The sequence below is a fragment of the Trachinotus anak genome, unplaced genomic scaffold (assembly GCF_046630095.1).
Source record: "Trachinotus anak isolate AG129_WGS33_773 ecotype Australia unplaced genomic scaffold, CSIRO_AGI_Tana_v1 ptg000017l, whole genome shotgun sequence".
NCBI classification, from domain to species: Eukaryota; Metazoa; Chordata; class Actinopteri; order Carangiformes; family Carangidae; genus Trachinotus; species Trachinotus anak.
The window spans coordinates 1,088,252-1,110,953 of NW_027273868.1; the positions used below are offsets into that span (position 1 = coordinate 1,088,252).

The following is a 22,702-nucleotide window of genomic DNA, read 5'->3' on the forward strand; positions in this document are numbered from 1 at the left end:
CAGCTTTCAAAATGACCGACTCTGATTTATGTAAAACGTTGACATTTTGTCCAGAGAGTCTTTAGAGAAATGAAATGATTGACAGAGGTGTGTCACTGATGGTTTTTGATAGGCTGCTGCTGTTTTTCCAGCCTGTACCCTGAACATATTCCATTGTCAACTACCACTTCTCATCAGCTGACAGCAGTTCTCGCTGATATATGTATAATATACAGATGTGCAACTTATAAACGGCTAATAACTCCAGTGTCTGAGGCAGATACCGCAAATAACCGGTGCTGTGCCGCATCAGCGACTCCTCTGCAGTGTCCGAGACACCATTTATTTCACAGCGGAAGGAGGAAGCGGGTGGAGCGGTGTCAGGTAAACAGGTGCGCCAGGTAGACCTTTATACCCGGAACGAAGAAGACTTAAAACGAGCGACGCCACTGACAGGTAGGCACCTGCTGTTCTGAATAACGTCACAATAACACACTGTACAGTTTTTAACGAGTAACTGCTGAATTTATGAAAATGTGAAGTTTTATCTTTAAAAGGTTCAGAGTGAACGAATACTGATTCTGACACCAGCTGCATAATGTGTGATGATTTCACCTTAGTTACCAGTCAACACAGAACTAAGTGTGTGGATGTATTCAGGAAATAACCAAATACACAGGTGTGTTTGTTGTAAGTAAGTGTTGAAATGCGTATTTTCACTGTAGACTCCTGTGTTATGATGTGTGCTGTAGCTTACAGTGTCCACCACACAAAACACAGAGAGTGACTGAGTCCCACTCGCCTTTGTTTGTTACTAGGCTTCCAGAGCTGTTGAAATATGTGAAGCCTGTGATGAACACCACACACCAGTGTGTGTTTTAATATCAGTAACTGGAGCTTTTTCACAACAGACACTTTAACTTGTCAAGCAGGAAGAACACAGGTTGGTGATAACACTATTGATGGCTGCATTAAATGAAATGAAATGAAACTGAAGCAGTTAAAAGGAAATCAGCCATTTTGACTGTTTACACCACAGTGAACTCACAATGTCTGCTGTGAAGAAGGCCTGTTGTTGTAACTGTGGATGGATGAAAGCTGTAACAGATGCTAAATTTATATCGATCCACGTCATCACTCTGTTCACTTTATACAACAAACACAAGTTAATTCATCCTAAACAGCACAGAAACACACAATCCTAAAAAGATACAGATTTACCAACCACACAAAATCAACCAAACATAGAGGTCAATCATGAACCGCAGCATCCTATGTTCCAAACATGGACTGCATGTCATCACCATCTCTCTCGCTCTAATTCCACAAAAGCTTTTCTTCTTCTATGATCATTCAACCAGGGGAAGTCATTAGAAATGAAGGATGTTTAACTAAAAGTCAAGTCCTTGCATGATGATATCAAGAGCAATAAAATATGGACTGGACTTTATCTTTAATCTCATCTAAATCATATGATAAGACAAAGCCTTTTGTCTGGAGGAAGAACATTAAACATGTTTGTTTTAAGGTGATGATAGGACCTGAATGTAACTTCATGGTTTGATTTAAAGGTCCCATATTTTAACTTCTCCAGTGTCGTATCTGAAGTGTTGATCTCCATCAGAAGATATATTTGTGGTGACAAAATTCACAATCCTCATGATGTGCAGATATATTCAGCAGCCTGACTGAATCAAATCAAAGTTACAGAAAAACTCAGTTACAGTCAAAATTCCCAGCTGGCTAGTGTGAACAGGAGCAATGATCACACCTGACTGTTGTTTTAAGACAAATATGAAAAACTGTGAACCTTCATCATACAAAAACAGAGGGATGTCCCTGCAGAATGTCTTGATTAAAGTATTTTTTCTGGTTAGCTGCTGCTCTGGTTTTACATTCATGTCTGATGTTGGGAGGATCGCCACTGAGCCACAACTGTTGTACAACCTCTTCTCCTGTTTTAAAGCCTCCAGTCACCACTTTAAAGTCGTTATGGACTCACAGCCTGCAGTACCTCTCTCTCCATATGATTTCAGATTGCATTCATTTTTTTGGGTTATGTAGTCGTTGTCTCTTCCACATTCAAATGATAATACATTTCTTTTAATTATAATCAACCTCTATGATAATCAGGGGTCTGTGTCAAACCAAATATCACAGCAATCACATAAAGCATGAAATAATAAATCTACCATTTTATAAAGACAGCTCCCTGATGTACCACTGTTCTACTTCTGAACTGAATCACTCCTATGATATATTTTGTACCCATTTACAGATCTTCATTAAAATGTAACTGAATTCCAGCTTTCCATTCCTTTTCATTGACTTGTCATTATTAAGGCGCCTGTCATGTACCATGTAGTCTGCAGTGTCTCACTCCAGCCCTGCCCTGCCTGCTGCTGCTGTCATGTGTGACTGTGACATGCAGGCTCGTAGATCCAGAGGGTTGTTAAGCTGTAGCATGTCCTCCTCTGTGTGTGTCTCAGAGAGCAGACTGAGAGATGGAGCAGAGGGACATCCAGCAGGAGTTTGAGGATCAGTTCAACGATGTGGTTTCCAGGCTGCAGTCCAAGCAGTTCTTCAGGTCTGACTGGGACATTGCTTCTTTTGCAGTCTTCTTCATCTTCATCGGTGAGTCAAGCTGAAGGAAACAAGATTATACACCAAAGACACTCTGATGATGTCTATAAGACACGTGCTGCAGAAAACAAACCTTTAGGCTTAAACATTCCCCACTTCCTGTTCAGACAACTGTTTCCTCTCATTCATAGTTATAGTTAGTCACGGCACCAAACTGCTCTATACTGAGCAGCACTTCATTTGTCCTGTAGAGGGACGTCCCTCACTCAGAACACATAACCTCTGTTCACGGTGTCAGTGCAGCTGTGCCACTAAAATGACTGTTGCTGTTGTTGCTTTATTATAGCTGAAACTTAGGTATAGCCTGTACTCTGTCCACTCACTGTGTGTGTTGTGTATTGTCAGGTATGATCATGTTGCTGGTCATCCTGGTTCTTATCCGATGCTGCTGCTGCTGCTGCTGCAATGAGAAGGTAACGGTAACACACACATACACACACACACACACACACACACACGACAGACCTAGAGGGAAACACACACTTCTTGTGAGGTGCTTGCTATCAGGCAGATGTCAAATAAAGAACGGGAAAGCTGAACTCTCAGATGCTCTGTCATGTCATGTTCAGACCAGAGCTCAGAGTGATCAGCTTGAAGGACATAAAAAAAGATGACGTCCAAAATCTCCCTGTTCACTACAGGATGTAGTTCACTGTATTTACCCTCTGTCGTTGTATTTGAGTGTGTCTGTCTCTCTCATTTGAAACTCTTAACTCCTAACCTGCTCCAGAGCAGGTTAACTTCAGAGGATCAGATCAAAACCTGTCAACAGCCAAATTACTGACCAATCAGACACCTGAAAAACCCGAGTTATCATTTCTGACAGGGAAAAAATAGTTTACAATTAAGTGAGAAATAATAATGAGCAGTAGATATTTTTATAGATCAGTGGAATACATGTCACCTTGTTGACTATCACTTTATGATGTTGCTATACCTAAATGTACCTGCAGGTGTCAGAGTTTCTTCTCATATCATGTTAAACACCTCATTCATGGTTCTGAGGATATAGCTTGAAATTAACAGCTCCCTTACATGAACATGCTTGTAGCTGGATAGAAAATCTGTAAATGAGCTGGTTGATAACCAGCGTCATACTACAGATTGTCCAGGATGGCCAGTGTTGGGCTCAGTGAAGCCAGAGAATGAAAACTTAACCTGGGTATGTTGAACTTGCTTTGTAGTACAGGCTCAAGAGTCCAGTCAGTGAAACCAGACTGGAGGTTGTGGGTCAGAGACACTTTGATCTAAACATTAGAGAGACATCAGCTGATCAGAGACTGAGGATGAAGGTGAAAGGGTCACAGACTGTCTATAGATGGAGTACTAACTGTAAATGATGCCTTTATGTCTCCTCAACAGCCGCGCAGACAGAAGGTCGGCATAGAGAACATGGCTCTGGAGCCCTGACAGCTGATCAAGTGTTGACTGATGAAGCAGAGCCTCACAGACTGACCCGTGCCAAAGCAGAAGCTTTGATTTGACTGTTTTACTGTCTGTAAACGAATGTGCACATAGAATTAAATGTTGTTCCGAAGCCATTTGCTGCACAAATCTAACACAAACACATGTTGCTGACTGTCACTTCTGTACTTTGTTTGTTGCTAGGAAGCCACAGAGGAGGAGGAAACTCTCAGCTGTCAGTTTTTGCTTCCTGCTCTGTTTGTTGGATGTTAATGTTTTGACTTAAAAATTTTAATCAGTAATAAAAAAAATATAATAGTCATAAAGATGTGAACTTGGTGTTCATGTATTGTTTTCTTAACACAAAACCACATGAAGGTATAAATCATTCAGCAGGACTCAGATGTGTTTGTGTTGTTGTGAAGGTCACACAGGTCTGTACAGTGCTGCTGAAACACATCTCATCACTGTTTCCAGGGTATATACAGAAATCCTGAATTAAATTTAATACCTTTTAATACCTTTTTTAATACCTGCTCAATATTTTTTTAAACCAACACGACACTGAGTTGCAACTGTTTTCATCTGCAACTTTTCTAACTTTTACACTGATTTTGAGATTTATAAAACTACACACTCTGGGCCAATACAACAGAATTTAAATAGGGAACATGGGTCAACAGAATAGATTTGGAGACTCAGTGATTTTGAACACATCTTACATTTTTTTTACTTCTTGAATAAAAAAATAATAGATTATATAAAATGTTCAATAAAGGGATAAAAGTTCCAACAAACTGGTATTCACTACATGAACTGGTTATGCCATTACAACCAGTGAATGGACTTGAACCTGTTTAATACCATTGTCGACAGTCGTGGCCAAAAGTTTTGAGAATGACACAAATATTAATTTTCACAAAGTCTGCTGCTTCAGTTTTTATAAGGGCAATTTGCATATACTCCAGAATGTTATGAGGAGTGATCAGCTCAACTGCAATTAATTGCAAAGTCCCTCTTTGCCCTGAAAATGAACTTTATCCCCAAAAAAACATTTCCACTGCATTTCAGCACGGCCACAAAAGGACCAGGTAACATCATTTCAATGATTCCTCCATTAACACAGGTGTGGGTGTTGATGAGGACAAGGCTGGAGATCAATCTGTCATGATTGAGTTAGAATAACAGACTGGACACTTTAAAAGGAGGATGGTGCTTGACATTATTGTTCCTCTTCTGTTAACCATGGTTACCTGCAAGGAAACACGTGCAGTCATCATTGCATTGCATTGCATTGCATTGCATTGCACTGCACAAAAAGGGCCTTTATAGCAGCTAGTAAAATTGCACCTCAGTCAACCATCTATCGGATTATCAAGAACTTCAAGGAGAGAGGTTCAATTGTTACCAAACAGGCTCCAGGGCGCCCAAGAAAGTCCAGCAAGCGCCAGGACCGTCTCTTAAAGTTGTTTCAGCTGCGGGATCAGCCACCACCAGTGCAGAGCTTGCTAAGGAATGGCAGCAGGCAGGAGTGAGTGCATCTGCACGCACAGTGAGGCAAAGACTTTTGGAGGAAGGCCTGGTGTCAAGAAGGGCAGCAAAGAAGCCACTTTTCTCCAGAAAAAACATCAGGGACAGACTGATATTCTGCAAAAGGCACAGAGATTGGACTGCTGAGGACTGGGGTAAAGTCATTTTCTCTGATGGATCCCCTTTCCGATTGTTTGGGGCATCTGGAAAAAAGCTTGTTTGGAGAAGACAAGGTGAGCGCTACCATCAGTCCTGTCTCATGCCAACAGTAAAGCATCCTGAGACCATTCATGTGTGGGGTTGCCTCTCAGTCAAGGGAGTGGGCTCTCTCACAATCTTGCCTAAAAACACAGCCATGAATAAAGAATGGTACCAGAACGTCCTCCGAGAGCAACTTCTCCCAACCGTCCAAGAGCAGTTTGGTGATGAACAATGCCTTTTCCAGCATGGAGCACCTTGCCATAAAGCAAAAGTAATAACTAAATGGCTCGGAACAAAACAAAGATTTTGGGTCCAAGACCAGGAAACTCCCCAAATCTTAATCCCATTGAGAACTTGTGGTCAATCCTAAAGAGACGGGTGGACAAACAAAAACCCACAAATTCTGACAAACTCCAAGCAGTGATTATGCAAGAACGGGCTGCCATCAGTCAGGATTTGGTCCAGAAGTTGATTGACAGCATGCCAGGGAGAATTGCAGAGGTCTTGAAAAAGAAGGGTCAACACTGCAAATATTGACTTGTTGTATGAACTCAGTGTAATTGTCAATGAAAACTTTTGATACTTATGAAATGCTTGTAATTTCAGTGTACCATAGAAACATCTAACACAAACGCCTAAAAACCCTGAAGCAGCAGACCCTGTGAAAATGTAATATTTGTGTCATTCTCAAAACTTTTGGCCACGACTGTAGACACCACAGAACCTCTGCGCATAGTGTTGGTGCGGCACCCGGAGTCACCGGGGATCTGCCGTCGGTGTAGTCGTAACGTTGGTTTGGACGGTGGCACTGGTTTGCTTTGATGTCACGGTAGCAGCAGCACAGAAAACTGCTCTTGGCTAGTGCTTAGGATATGCGGAGAACACTTATCATTAAACATGAACTGAGCACCAAAACATGAAAAGACTGTACTTTAATGGAGACATGTTTATATGGAGCTCCACTGCAGCTGGCAGCAAAAGTCAACAGGAAGAGTTCAACATGTGCAGGTTATTGTTTAGAATATTTTATTGCACAGATAAATAATTTCCACATTTTATATAACAGGCAGCTTTTCAAAATAGAATAACACTTACTGGAATGAAGTCATTTGTTCATGATTGGATTAGTGTTTGGTTCACAGAGAATCAACAAGGTGCAAAATATGGAGAATAAATATGATCATAGAGCAGACAATCACACATTACATCAACAGACATGACTGGTGGCTCAACAGTTCCACACATCCAGGTTTTAACAAATAGGAAACTGAATTCTACTTTGAGCTCAGCCTCAAGTACACTGATTACCTGTCACTGGTAAATAAGCAGGATTATTCAATTAGTGAAGCCGAAGCAAATCCTCAGAGTAAGGGGACTGTCACCCCGTGTTTTCAGTCTTAATGCTAAGTTTAATGAACAGGCGGTTGCTGAAGCTTCAGTTAACCTGCAGATATGAGAGGTGCATCAATCTGAACATCTACCTGCAAGAAACACAAATGTGGACTTCCCTAAATGTTCCTACAGTGATTGTTTATTGAACCATCAGCACCCAGGTTCAAGTTTTAAAAATACTCATGACTAAATCAAGTTAAGTTGTGAATTGACAATGATCAAAACTGTTGTAACTTTGGCAGAATGTGTTTTGTTCATGTAGTTCTCCATCACTCAGTGTGAGAAACTGATTTAGCCTTAAAACATGGGGAGCAACGCAGGACTATGCATCTCCTGTAAGAATTTAAACATGCTTCTATTTCTGGGGGGAAAAAAATTAAAAAAAAATTTTAAAAAACAAAAACACCATGAGCTTGTATGACGCTTCGTCTTCCAACCCTGAGTACACAAATTAGTGTTTCACACAACAAGACAGTTCACATGAAACCTTTGGGATAAAAACCAGATAAATACTCAGTTATTTCTAAGTTGCTTGAATGTAACAGAAAATAACTGTAATGATAAATCAACAACAATCACATTCATTCTCTCAGAGGTTTAAGTTAGTGAGATGCAATTCATGCATCAGGACTGTCAATCAGCTGACACAACTAGGAATGGCAAATATTGATATCTGCTGGGGTTTGATTGGCTCCTTTGCCTCATCATGCAACACCTCAGCCTGAATGACTGGATGACAAATTATATATATATATATATATATATATATATATAAAATAAAAACCTTCCCAGGATGTCCCTTACACTTGTGTGGTTGGTCTGGAGGACGGACTGGAGGTGGATTAGAAAGGTCTGTAGTTCCAGAAACTCGAGAAGACTGATATCTGCCAATGAGAGGAGGACAAATGATCTTAGTGTGGCTTCAGTCAAGCTTCAGTTATTCATTGATAAACTAGCAAAGTGTTGCTGCTGAAAGCTGAAAAGATAGAATTGAACTATACTGAGGTCCCAGCACCTGACACAACTCAGAGATGAAGTTGCAGGGAGATCAGGAGAATGAGGCCGTTACTGATCAGGCCTGAAACTGGTGATATGTCTGTTTGCTTGGACAGGCTGAGATAACCTCAGGGCTGCAGGTCGGATTTGAACCCCGGGCCGCTGCAGTTAGGACTAAGCCTTAACGGTACGAGCTCTACCAGGTGAGTCACCGAGGCGCCCCAGGAATGACCTGCTATTATGTGCAGACTGAAACATGATTATGAGATAAGTGTGCTGTTTCAGGCCTTTTTAACAGTCTTCAGTTGCATATGAGATACTCTGTGGATGTTGTCAGCAGTTTCAAATAACAGCAACAGCAGACAGACACTGTTAGCTATTAGCTGGTTAACACAATGCAACATTTAGCAGCTACACATACAGATATTTCTCAGGAGTTGGTTGAAACCAAACCAGAACTATAAGGAGAGAGAGTACTGGACACAAACACCACTCACATGAATGAATGCTAATGCTAAAATGCTGCTAATGGTTAGACATAAAGAGTGTCCAGCATTTCTAAGGCAGGCTTCTACACTGCCACTGCTTCCTCTCACTCTGATGAGGACATTCTTCATACTGCATCTTATTCAGGAGCTCACAGTATGACTGGCTGCTCCAGAACTCTTCTTTCTGAAAGCCAATGTTTCTTTTATTTCTTGGATGCTTGTGTTGTCATTAGCCAAAAAACATATGCTGCTTTTAAGGATAGGTTTGGGTTTTGTAAAGTCTTAGTACATGCTATATGCACATCCAAACACTGATATTGTAGTCATCTGTTCATAATGATGCACATGCAAAACTACAAAAATGTGTTGAAGTTCATCTGAAGCCACTACAAGGCTTCAGCAGTCTGTGTTAGTCAGATCAAGTTGGGATCTTAAAAAGACAAAATTCTTTCTCATGTCATATCACCTCATAAATATTTCAAAAGTGCAACCATTTCTCTCTTTGAGTGACACAGAAACTGACACATGCAGACCTAACTACTGTAATACTCTTCTTTCTGGTTTACCCAACTGGTTTACTGATTGAGAATCTGCTGCCTGGTGCTGACCTGGACCAGAGGGGGAGAACACATTACATACGTTTTAAAGTCCTGACCGTGGTTCAGCTTCAGCTTTTACTTGTTTTCTAAAGCCCTTCATGGTTTTGCACCAGCAGATATGTCTCACATGCTTACACTCTATGAACCAGTACAGCTCCTCAGGTCCTCTGGCATGAGTCTGTTAGTTGTTCTGAAGTGCAAGACTAAACCTTTGGTGAGGCAGCTTTTAGCTTTTATTCTCTGGAGTCACTGGAACAGTCTGAGGACATGAGAGCAGCTGGAGGTGTTGAAATCTTTAAGTGTAAACTCAAAACGTACCTCTTCTGCCTGGCTTTTAATTATATTTTTGTTTTTAGTCCATAGTCACTTTATTTTATATTATTATTTTATTTATGAGTTATCTGTGAAGCACTTTGAACTACACTAATCTGTATGAAAAGTGCTATATATAATAAAGTTTGATTGATTGATTGATGAGTGTTTTAAGATGGACTGTGACCCTGTCCTTTAACTGTGGTGGAATCATCCTCCAGGAGAGACACCCACCTTGTCCTTGAGCTGCTGACAGAGCTGCAGGGAGATGGTGAAGAACACCAGCGTGTCATTGAGCCAAGGCACCACACACTCCACCTTGTGAACATGGCTCACCTCGAAACGGTTGTTGTTGAGCTCACTGTGGAGGGAAGTGTTCATAGCAAACAGTAACAACAGATTACATGGACCTTAAAGGTATACTTCCACTTCCTGAATGTGGGATATTCCCTAACATCAGATTATCAGTAACTACCACTATCTGTTTCTTTCCATTTACTTCATATCACTACTTTTTATGTATTTATTATTTGTGTTATTTCATCTGTTTGTGCATACTGTGCACTACAGAAAGAACAAAAGGAAGGAAGCAGGACTTACAACATCGCACCAGGGTTGTGCAACACTGAGCTTCCAGCTGGTTTGAAATTCTGTTGAGATGAGAGAGAAAACACCAACATCAGTCGCTCTATGTGTACACTTTGTGCAGCTCCATGTGGTGTTGCAGAGAGTCACACGTTCAAACCTTTGTGGTGTTTGGAGGCAGCACGTGAAGCTGGTAGACAGTCAGACACAGTTTGCTTAAGTTGATGTAAAAGTTCACCATCACATCCCCAGGCATGGGAGGGGTGAACATTTTCTAGTGATGAAAGAGTAAACAGAAAGAGAGGAACATGGAACACCGTGGAACAGCACCAGGCTTCATGCCAAATCAACTGACACTTTGTGTGTGATGTGGTTTCTTCACCAGAGACCGTCCCGCTCTATACACATTCTACAGCACATGGCCAGAAGTATGTGAACACCTGAGCATTAAACTTATGTGATAGTTGGACGTGTCACTGCTGGATCCGCTCCGACTCAGACACACAGTGAGAGTTAGGGTTAGGGGGTCCAAAAAGTATCCAAATAATCTGAATGGTTGATTGAAGGGGATGCTGTGCACAGACATGTTCAGGGGTCACGAGCAGACAAAGTGTCAGTAACAACACAAAAAGCTTGGGAACAACGTCTCTTTCTCAGAGGGGTCCACATACTTTTGGCCATAGAGTGCATCTTCATCAGAATTCTTCAAAAACAAGAGATTGTTTTTGTACTATCTTGTAAGATTTAAAAAAAAATACTGTGTATCAGATTTTATCTGCCTCAAAACCTATTGTCATATATCATACTCTGGTCCTCAGTATGTTAAAGCAGAGTGTGTGTGTGTGTGTGTGTGTGTGTGTGTGTGATGTGTATTGCCTGCTGGCCTGTACCATCAGGCCACTGGTGGCCAGCTCAGGCAGCGTCATGGAGGCTGGGGTGGTGAGGCGGTTTCTTGCTCGTGTCAGCTGCAGCATCACTGCATCCATGAGCTACATCACCAACAGAAACATCAAGTCAGTGTAAAGACACCGTAAAGACTGAGATCTCATCCATGTTCAGTTCTGTGCTGATCATCGTCCTGAGGAGGGACAGACCTTATTAACCTCAGCCCCCGTCTTGAAGTGGTAGCTCTCATCATGGCTGTTCAGCAGCTGGAGAGCCTGGTTCACATGGTTCCTGGCATCCTGGATCTGATGGAGGAATGGAGACAAGAGGGAGGTCAAATGGTGAGTGAGATGTGTCCGGGTGGTGGTGATGGAGGCTTGAGATTCAGCCACTGCAGTGTTTACAATACAAGAGGTTATAATAGGTCTTCTTGAGCAGTGCTATGAGACAGGCTGGCCAGACCAGGGCTAGCTGGTTAGCGTGCTAACTTCAGTAGAACAAAAGAAGTGATAGAAATAAAAGCAAAAGAATAAAGTTTGATGCTGAACTTGCAACATTTCTTCTGTAAGTAAACAGATGTTAATGCTACAGTAAAATTGGCTATGTAGCAATAACAAACTATAGCTCCTTTAAAGCCAAGGAATAATGTCAGTCATTAAATATTTATTTGTCTCAGCCACTGAAAACATTTTAAAATTTAACTTTAGCCTAGCAACTATGCAACTGACCAACTTTTTGAAAATGAATTTATACTCATGGAAACAAACTTCCGTTTTTTTGAACTGGGTGTAATACTAACATACTGAATTTATCATATTAGAATTTAATTCTGAAATTTCTTCAACGCGTATTTTTTCACCACTGAACGTCCATACCATACATCTGCAGGAACATAGTATAAGGAAATGACGGATGGTGTATTGACAGCACAGTCATTTCATTTTTTAACAACAAATAATTTATATAAAAGAAAGAAGTTAATATTCAAGTGGTTTAAGTTAATTACCTAATATTGCCAATACTTGTTGAGTTTACTCTTGTGGATTAAGGCTTATTATTTTGAACTGACAGTGAACATATCAAATAAAAATTCACATCAAATACGGTAATCTTCAAAATATCAGCCGACAATAAGACACTCCAGTGACAATGCAGAATCCTCAATAAGCTGTTTCAAACTTACTGCAGATCCGACACAGAGAACCCTGCCCCTTGGTTAACACAAAAGAAGAGATTAATGTGAAAACTACCACTTTTTTTCACTTCTACAACACACACCAGAGGTGGACAGTAACTAAGTACAGTAACTTGAGTTCTGTACTTTACATGAGTTTTTTTTTTTTTTTTAAACTTATGACTTACACTACGTTATGACTTTGTTTACTTGCTATTGCTGCCTATTAACGCTTCAGAAGAACAGGCTGTTTAACACATTTTTTAATGCAGAAGTATACCCCATATAATAACACGTGCAAGAGCAGATTGACAAGCAGACCTGTCTGTAGCTAGCTACAGCTAGTCACCCATCAAAGAGCCCAGGATTAACCTCAATGTGCAAACATCCCAAAAAAATGATAAAAATGACTTCTTGCCAAGTCCCAGCCTTTGTAAATGTGACATGGTCATGCCAAAAAAAAGAAATTATAGCTGCAACAGCTGAAAGTCAACCTAGCTTCCAGAGCTAAACGGTCTGCTGCTGCCACAAGAGGGCAGTAAATGACAAGATGAAAGCAAATAGATGGATTTTTTTCAGTTTCTGTAAATAATGTATGCTCATCTTGATGCAAACAATCAGGTATAATTTTGTTGCTGAGATCAATGGGTTTGCACAATTTGGTGCAGATCCATGTGGTGGAAGACGGTGTTGGGCCTTGACAGAGGTATGCTGTCTAGTGAGTGTCATTCTAGCTGATGTCTATTTTTGGCTTAACTGGTCTAGTCCTTGCTTGCCTTGCTTTTCCTGACTGCATGCCACTGCAAAGGACTTCTTCTGTGCTTGTATTTAACGCTAATTAGCAAATGCTATCATGCTCCATGGTAAGTGAAACGGTAAGTAAACTCACAGAGCTGCTGGCATGGCTGTCAGTCAGTATGCATCTCTTGGCAAACTCCCATCATGTTTCTGCAGAGCACATTTCATTGCCCTCATCTACGATTATCTCAGATCACAAGACATACACTCACACAGCACTTTATTAGGAACACCAATGTGGTGTAATATTAAGGGCTAATGTACCATGTCTATCTATTAAAATGTACTGTGTCTACAATAATGATTACTATGATTACTATACTCATCACAAACATGATTGAAGTGTGAAAAATAATGTATATGTAAACTGTGTGTATCACAGATTATGTGCACGTGTTGAACTCAAGCAAATATATTATTTTTAAAAAATGCAGTTTGAAAAAGTTAGAACATAATGGTATTCCTGGATGATTACATTTTTTTAAAAAATGTAATAGAAGAGAATTAGAATATAATGATGTGCACTGGAGGAGGCTTTGACAAAGAATATAGACATGCCCGGGCATGGCGAGGCATGTCAATGTGCTCTGGGTCACGGTGCCCTCAGGTCACTGTGACCTGCTGCCACCTGTGTGAACAACGCACAGGTGGATGTACCCGTTTCAGTAGAACACAAAAGGATTCAAACAATTTTCAGCACCAGTTTCGAGTGATAAGGAGTTGTGCCCCCAGCCCAGGTGTTCTATTGAATAACAATGCAATCTAATACGGGCGGGGCGGATGACCAGGCACTTTTTGGAATATAAAAGAAGATGACACGTATCAGATTTTTAGATCAACTTTTGTTGTTCTCTGGCTTTTGTCGACAATAAATCTCTGCTGCACTGAACTCTGCCTCCCGTGGATTTTTGAAGACTTTGAAGACTCAAGAGTGGTCCAAGAGTGGGGCTTCCTCAGTCCTTCATGTCATGGATCCTCCAGATGTTGGAAACTTTCCTTTGAGACTCTGCTCCATGTTGACATGACTGTGTCACATTCATGCTGCCAATCTCCTGTTCTACCACATCCCAAAGGGGGTCCACTAGATCCAGGTCTGGAAACTGGGGAGGCCACTGAAGTTGACTGAACTCACACGTTGATGAAACCAGTTTGAGACGACTTTATCTTTGTGTCATGGAGCATTATGCTGCAGGAAGTAGCCATTAGAAGATGGTGAGCTGTGGCCATGAAGGATGAACGTGGTCAGCAACAACACTCAGACTGTGACATTCAGACCGTGATTGGTTGGTATTAAGGGGCCATGAAAACATCCTCCACACCATCACACCTCCACCACCACCTGGACAGGTTGGTCCATGGATCCAGACTCTGACCCTACCATCTGCTGAGCAGATCCAGATCCATCAGACCAGGTCTTCACCTGTCCAGTTTTGGTGAGTCTGTGTCCAATGCAGCTTCTGGTCTTGGTGACAGGAAGTGGACCCTGACGTGGCCTCTGCTGTTGTAGTCCATCCACCTTCAGGTTGACGTGTTGTTCCGTCTGAAGTTTTTCTGCTCAGCACAGTTCACAGAGTGGTTATCTTAGTGACCGTAGCCTTTCGGTCAGCTCCAACCAGTCTGTCCATTCTCCTCTGACCTCTGACCTCTCTCATTAACACAGAGCTGCTGCTCACTGGATGGTTTTTGTCTGACAGCAACAATCAAGTCACAGTCAGAGTCACCAAGTCACATTTTAACTCATTCTGATGTTTAAGCATTAACTGAAGCTCTGGACTGCTTCCATGTGATTGGTTGGTTGGATAATTGCATGCATTAGCAGGTGCACAGGTGTTCCTAATAAAGTGCTCAGTGAGTGTATATCCGCTGTCTGTCATTAGTGCACACACAGAGATTGGAAAGAAAGCCTTGATGATTTCTGTGACACACTGTACCTGCTGCAGCTTCCACTGCTTGTCCTCTCTGAACTGAAAGTGCAGCACTTGGCTACTTTTTGAACCCTTCAGGTTTATGTCCTGTTGAGAAAAGCAAAACATCAACAACAGACACGTTTAGCTTAAATCATGGTTTCATGTACATATAAAAGGGAGTAAAGCCTTGATGAGACCCGGTGGAACTCACAGCCTGAATCAGAGCCTCTCCCTGCAGAGTCAGAACCCCCTTCACTTGGTCCATGCTGCAAAACAACAAATCACATTTCATTTCAATATCACCAGAGACACAACGGGGAAGGCAGATTACAGCAGAGGAAGCCTTTACAGGGAGGGTTACAACATGAAGAAATGACGAGCCCATTAAAAACAGCTGTTACTTAGCATCTGCATCTGCACTTTTCCCGCAGACATTGCTATATAACAGACAGGGCCCACTTCATTCATCAAACATGATCTGACCATTGTAACTGTGTAGTAATTGCACACTTTAAAATGAAATGGTTAGAGGTATGAAGTATTACGTTGAGCTGCCAAGGATGAAGTTTTCCTGTTTGAGCTGACTCTCCAGGCCTGGGGTCGGCATTGAGAAACGTCTAGATGCCTCCTGTTGACAACAGCAAAGCAGAATGTCTCCTAACATTAGACAGAAAACTTGATGACAGTGTTATGTTCTTCTGTACTCATGGCCTCATGGCCTTTGAGTTGACAATGTAGATCCATTCGTTTCAGGTAACCCTACAGACTGCTACCGAATATTTCTGATTCTGTTAAAATGGTAAATGGACTGCTTATATAGCTCTTTTCTAGTCTTATCGACCACTCAAAGCGCTTTGCAATGTGAGGCACATTCACCCATTCACACATAGTCATACAGCACTTACATCTACACATGGAGCTTCAACCATTCACACACACTCATACACTGATGGAACAGCCATCAGAGGCAATATGGTGTTCAGTGCCTCACCCAAGGACACTTCTACATGCGGACTGGAGGAGCCGGGGGTCAAACCATCAACTTTCTAATAAGTCTCCTGAGCCACAGCTGCCAACCTGTTCTGCTTTATAATCCAGTTACAGGTATTAGACACATATTCAAAAGACATTATGGGTGAATGTTGGGTAAATAATATTGTAATGAGTACAGTCTAGACCTGCTCTACAGTAAGAGTGTTCCGAGATAACTTCTGCTATAGAAATAAAACTGACTTGACTTTCACTGGAGATGATATGATCAAATTCCTTCATCATTTTACACATTTCTGTTCAAAATTAATGATTCTGAGCAAACAGAAATTAATATAAACTTCTTAATGTGTGAGGAGCTTCGTCTCATCAAAATAAAACCTGCCACACAAAGTTCATTGCATTAAACACAGGACTGCCTCCAGACAAAGATTATCCTGGTCGACCAGTAGTTGTTAGTTCAAGTCATTGGCTGACTAGTTGTCGCTTGTTTATGATATTGATTGACTTTGTTAAATGTCTATTTTTGGGGGGCATCAGAAAATGGTTTGAGTTGCAACAACCAGCAAGGACAACGGTAGAGCGAGCAGCCATGCTAAGTGGCTAACATCAGGCTACTTACATGTTTCAAATGACAAGCACTGTTTGATGTCAACGAATCATAGGCTAATGTTTACCTGCAGAGTTTGTATGTTCCCTTAACTGTAACTAGGGTCATGCTTTAGCCTCACGAAAAGATCCCACACTTTGGATTTCTCTTAAGGTTTGGTTGACTAAGTGGGGGCAGCCCTAATGAAACATCACTTAGTTTATCTATTTTATTACAACTTGAGTATGCATCTTCTATATCATACAAATATAGGAACTGGAATAATATTCCTATTAAAAGGGGCCATCCAGTTAGTTGGTGATGATCTCCCATAAGACTGGATGTAACAGATGTAGTGATATCCTGACTTGTAGCACCTTGTGTGGGTTAAAGCTTCAAAAACACTTAATACTACACTTCCCATAATTCAACTTAATAGCATCTCTTTGTCAGACCCTCCTTGCCTGGTAGTAACCACATCTTTAAAACTCCCTGCTACCGGACTCCCCACAGGCTTTCTCCATCTGCAGAACATTTCTGCATTGGTTGAGTTTTCTCATTTTCTAAATGCTGCATATGTTCTATTAAAGTGATTTCTTTGACTGTGCTGTGCTCTAAGAGCCACCTTCAAGTTCCTCCAGCGCCCCAGAGGACATGTGCACAACTGTGACAACAGGTCTTCATGTAGGTGGAAGGGCCCTTTAAAATTGTGATAATGATTTCAATAGATCATTTTCACACAGCGGCTATTTTCCTCTGACGTCAGGCTGAGGGAGGAAAGCCTTAAATGCTTGAATGTCTCTAATTAAATTACGTGCAAGAATGTTTAGATGGTCTAAAAACTGAACTTGTTTACCATCAATTTTCTTTGACCAAACTGATAATGGGCAGATGAATTTGCCAGGATCCCCAAAAGGATAAAAAAAAAAGATCCAGCTACTGGAACGAAGCTCATATCCATGATGTTGAAGGTAAGACACTAGAAACACTGTGAGTTAAAGTTAGGCAAGCAGACGTGAAGTTTGCAATTAAGTAGTAAGCAATGTTAGCGCTGCTAAAGTTGTCAGATGACAAATCAATCCAAACGTTAAACATGAACTAATGTTATGTAGTTTCATGATCAACATGCGTCAGTGATATCGTAATATTATGACAGCAGAGCAAGTAAATCGCTGCTGACTTAACCTTTCATGGTTTTATTTGTTGTGAAATGAATGAGAATTATTCTACTCATTTCTAACAGGTTTCATGTTGCGAGGTGATATTAAATGACAGTCTGGAGTTAGAAAGCAAGTGACATATTACAAACAGCTTTGTTTTGATTTCAGTCAAAGTTGAGGATGACAGTACCAACACGGTCAGGAGCAAAGACATACCCTAGTATAAACAGGCCTCCCTACAGGGTACAGGTACTTAGTTAGGTCAGCAATTGGATTTGTCAGATTCCCTATGTTTATGTGACTTGCTACCTGGAACACAGCAGTACGACTTTATTCTTTCCGTGACAGAAATTGAGGTTCCCACCCTGAGCGTGATGTCAGAAGAAAATGGCCACAGTGTGAATATGGTCCAAAACGTCACCAAGCCGTAAATATGGCTGTATGCATGAGCTCTGAGCTTTTACCTTAAGGACATCCTGGAGCTGCTTTAGGACAGCGTGCACTTCTTCTTTCAGCAGCCAGTTGAATTCCTCCTCCTTACAAAAAGATCAAAATAAAGACTTAATGGCAGCATGATACGCTCTCTAATGCTAAAGTGTGATAGTTGGAAGTTGCAACATTGCAACATATGTACACCAGTCTGCACAGTTTTTTCAGAGCTTGTAATTTGAACCCGGCACTTTCAGTCATGTGCTGCACCATCATTTGTACTTTGCACCTCACTTTAATCTACAGGTATATACTCCCATGTACCAGTTTAATAGGTACATCTAGTTAAAACTAATGGAGACGAATTCAACAGTCCTGGGAGGCTCAGTTTTCAGTGGTCTTCATGGGTTGTTTTCAAATTAGTTAGAACAAACTGTTTGAAAAAGTGACAGCTCTATCAGGACTAGACTAAATATTAGAAACACCATTTAACAGCAATACATTTGTTGTCAAATGAAGTCTGCAGAGTCAAACATCAATGGAAGAGAACTCATTTCCCACCAAGTCAGTGTCTCAACCTGCATTAGAGCTACTCTGGGCCTGCTTCAAGTCCACAGAGGAGCAAGGAGTGCTGACTCACAAACCTTTCCTTCTGCAGTCACCCTGACCTGAAGTCTGGTGACTGATATTCTAATTAAAACTTCTTAAGTAAATCAGTTGTTGTAGAAATTTAAATAAAATACTCTTATACAATAAAAATTGTATATGAGTATTTCACACTGTCATGACTAGATATTCCTTCTGCATTTGTCCATATGATTATTTGTTTTCTACTGTCTTAAATATTCACTTCAGAGCAGACTGTGCAAAACTGCAAAAAATAAATAAATAAAAATAAAAAGTCGATGTTATGAAAAATAACTGCAAATAGCGGGAAATATTACTATTCGATATGACTGAATATCAGCCCCAGCTTACTTTCCGTAGCTGTCTATGATAGTACACTCAAAATGTTTAGGTCCTGGGCTGTTACACAAAACAACAAAACAACATGTCTAAAGACGTCTTGGGCTTTTCCTGACATATTACTGAGCAAACGAATAATATATATCAAGAAAATTATCAACAGATCATCAATACATAATAAAACGAATGATTAGTTACAGCCCCAACTGGAATAAAATCTTTCCAGCCGGTTTTCTGTAGGTCATGTCTATAATAAACGTTTATCCACCGTACATGTGCCCATGAAGTTTTCAGGCTTAGATTTGTTGAAGTTTCATCACAGTGAATTGCGCGTGATTTGCAGTTAATGCGCTAAAATAGTCGAACACCGGGAGCCCAGGGTAAACAAAGGAAGAGCACACCGGGAGTCTGGGCTGAGAGAGCTGTCGCTTACACATCAGCTATCTGGCCGTTTTCAGGGTCACTACATGTGTGTGCAGTTATCAGGTGTGACCACACACACAGGCCCGCCGTCAACATCACAGCAGACTGCGCTGCAGCACCTGCACTGCAGCGCGGACGCGAATGTCCCTCTCTGCTAACAGCAGCTACACACGCTGTTCTCTCAGTAAACAATAAAACATCAATTATAACTGGTGAAACATGTTACATTAATCGACGGGTCACTGAGTAAGACAGCGAGCCAGACGCCGCCGTTCCCTGCCCGTTCTCGGTACTGCAGATGGAGGCAGAACAGCTCACCAGCACGGCTCTCTCCACCTGACTGGCAGCGGACATCTTGGGCAGCTCGGACAGAGACCTCTGCGGGTTCAGCATTCTGTGCAGACAGCGAAGGCAAAGCCTCAAGTACCACCTCGTAAGACACCGTTCTCTCCTTGTGATGAAGGTGCTTCACTACTTACTTAGCTAAGCGGAAGATCTGTTGCCTTCACGGTTGTCGGAAATAACGAGAGGCAAATGAAGACCTTTCAGATCACGCGACGAGTTGCGATAATGTTGTAATAATAATAATGATGATGATGATGATAATAATAACAACAACAATAATAACAAGTTAAAGCTAAAAATGATGAATTTTTAAGCTGTATGTGGTTCGTCTTTAATTTCAAGCTTTGATTGTGCTGTCTGCGCAGGCTGATGTCTTCACGCTGCCATATGGACATCAAACAGCCGCGTGCTGTCTGTCTTATGAAAAAAAACATCAGTAAATAAAACATGTGTTTGCGGATTGATGCATTTAGTTATTAATTCCGACCAAACCACTACGAGGGAGGGTGTATTTTGATCTTTACGAGAAGCACCTGAATGTACCATTAGGCCGGTCACACATTCACTATTAAAGTGGACCCGCCCACTCATTCTTAAGAGGCGTTTTATTTGGGATTTAAACTTCCGTCCAACGTCACACAAACGGTGCTGTGCTGCATTCAGGCGACATGGAAAATGTCAATTTTCTTGAAGAAGCTAGCATTTGAGAGTTTGGCCATGGGCAGTAGGTAATCTGAGCATCAGCTCCATCTGATATCTTCAAATTTAAGTTCTCTTTTCTCAACATACTGTGGGTACCTACTGTGTGAAGCCTCGCTGTCAGGTTTTATAACAGTACAGAATATTATGTCTTCATCACACCCTGAGCATGAAAGGAAAACAAAGGTGGGAAACCATTATGTGTCACCCCCATGCAGAAAAGCTGGCATAATGTTTTTTTCATCAAGTGCTTTTTATACAAACACATCTGTGATTGTGGCCAAAGAGATTAATTTAACTCTATCTGTCCACAGCTCTTGTTTTCAAACCCACTGACTTATCCAGATGTTGCTTTGCTGACTTGATGTTGACTTGATCTTGACTTGATGTTTAATTGATACTGACTTGATGTTGGCCTTTGTGTTGAGGTCACAAGTGACGTTTCCTTCTGATGACTCTGATGCTGCACAGAAACTTTCCCTAAGATCCTTTGCAGTCATTTGGGGATTTGGGGGGATTTGCTTTGCTTTTCTGCCCAGCAGATTTGCAGTCTTCTTCCCCACCTTCCAATTCTTAGTCACATTTTGAACAGAAAAAGATTTGATATCTTTTTATAGATATATCTCTGTTGACACCATCAAGGTTATTTTCTCACAATTGAGGAAAAATCCTCCAGAGCCTCAGATAACATGATAACATTAACTGTTTTTACCTCCTGAAGTAGCCTAAAACGTGACAGATAAACTGGGCCCCGTTCTTCATAATAACTAATAAATGAGTTATCCAGATTAGATTGTTGATGATTTCACCTGAGTCTGGATTTTTAAGTTGGTTTCGGACCTGTAAAAGTGCCTGATATTTTAGGGTGAATGCCAGATATGGACTCATTTTCAGATTCAAATGACTCCCTGTCTTTAAGTATAATGAAAGGATGTTGCTATAATTCTGATTTTAGATGAGAAGCATTATGATCTGTTGATTGAGCACTTTGAAGAACCAAAAGATCAAGCCTCATATCGCATTGGGGTCCAGGGGCCTGAACCACAGAGCTGGCCCACACTGTGTGACTCACCTGCTGCAAACCAGGTTACCCTCTGAGGATCAGATTAAAACCTGTCATTAGCCTGACTACTAAGTGATCACATCAGCAGAGAGATGTTTTTATAAATCAGTGGAATCATTTTACCGTTCCCTTCATGTGATCATTCTAGTTTCAAAACACCTTCTAACAAAGATAGTTTGCAACAATAACCAAAAACACAATGACAGTTATAGCAGCATTTTCCTTTCAATCTGACAGGATTCTTGGCAGTACTGATGCTTTTACGCTCTTGTCTTGTGTCACTGCAGCTCAGGCATAACATGAGGAGACTGTGGTAACTGGCATAAAAAACTTCTGATGTTTTTTATTAGAAAATAATCCACTCACTGATAAATATTTCCCATCATTATAAACGAACATATCAGTCAGATAGACCCCATTAGACATGAACTACATTCCTCCTCCCCTCCTCTCTGCTTTGACAGTAATTCAATTCAATTCAATTCAATTCAATTCAATTCAATTCAATTCAATTCAATTCAATTTTATTTGTATAGTGCAAAATCATAATATACATTATCTCAAGGCACTTTACAGGGTAAGGTCAAGACCTTACTTTGTTACAGAGAAAAACCCAACAGTTCCCACAAAGAGCAAGCGCTTGGTGACAGGGGGGAGGAAAAACTCCCTTTAACAGGAAGAAACCTCCAACAGAACCAGGCTCAGGGTGGGGGGGTCTGCCTCGACCGATTGGGTTTAAGAAGAGATAGAGGGGTAAGTGGGAGGAGAGAGGAGAAAAGAGAGAGAGAGAGGGAGAGAGAGAGAGAGAGAGAGAGAGGCACAAATTACGGGAGAGAAAAAAAAAACAAAGTTAATGGCATAAAGTAGTTGAGAGTGAGAGAGAGAGAGAGAGAGAGAGAGCGCCCAGTGCATCATGGGAATCTCCCAGCAGTCTTGCTGTACAGTAGCATAAGTAAGGGATGGGCCAGGACATACCCGAGCCAGACCTAACTATAAGCTTTATCAAAGCGGACAGTTTTAAGCCTGAGCTTAAAGCTAGAGAGGGGGTCTGCCTCCTGAACAATAAAGAGTTACAGTAGTCCAGTCTTGAGGTAACAAATGCATGAGCTATCTTTTCAGCATCCTTTAGAGACAGGAGGGGTCAG

General features: G+C 41.1%; 2 protein-coding genes across 3 annotated transcripts; one reads left to right on the plus strand and one right to left on the minus strand.

Annotated features, from left to right (window-relative positions):
* Positions 1-144: 144 nt before the first annotated feature.
* smim22 (small integral membrane protein 22) lies at positions 145-4,360 on the plus strand. 2 transcript variants are annotated; one of them, XM_071501483.1, is made up of 4 exons: positions 145-435; positions 2,476-2,613; positions 2,968-3,035; positions 3,985-4,360. In XM_071501483.1, exons 2-4 carry the CDS (start codon positions 2,484-2,486, stop codon positions 4,030-4,032), a joined length of 246 nt encoding a protein of 81 aa, XP_071357584.1. In that variant the 5' UTR covers positions 145-435; positions 2,476-2,483; the 3' UTR covers positions 4,033-4,360. The 2 variants fall into 2 exon arrangements, with proteins under 2 accessions (XP_071357584.1, XP_071357583.1); XM_071501482.1 differs by having other exon boundaries at positions 152-435; positions 2,469-2,613.
* A 2,406-nt stretch (positions 4,361-6,766) lies between these two features.
* Positions 6,767-20,015, minus strand: rogdi (rogdi atypical leucine zipper). Its single transcript, XM_071501442.1, has 11 exons — positions 19,769-20,015; positions 18,097-18,168; positions 15,439-15,521; positions 15,105-15,159; positions 14,918-14,998; positions 11,224-11,319; positions 11,020-11,118; positions 10,290-10,403; positions 10,145-10,194; positions 9,779-9,905; positions 6,767-8,033 (listed from the first exon to the last, which is right to left on the minus strand). Exons 1-11 carry the CDS (start codon positions 19,841-19,843, stop codon positions 7,992-7,994), a joined length of 894 nt encoding a protein of 297 aa, XP_071357543.1. The 5' UTR covers positions 19,844-20,015; the 3' UTR covers positions 6,767-7,991.
* Positions 20,016-22,702: the final 2,687 nt, after the last annotated feature.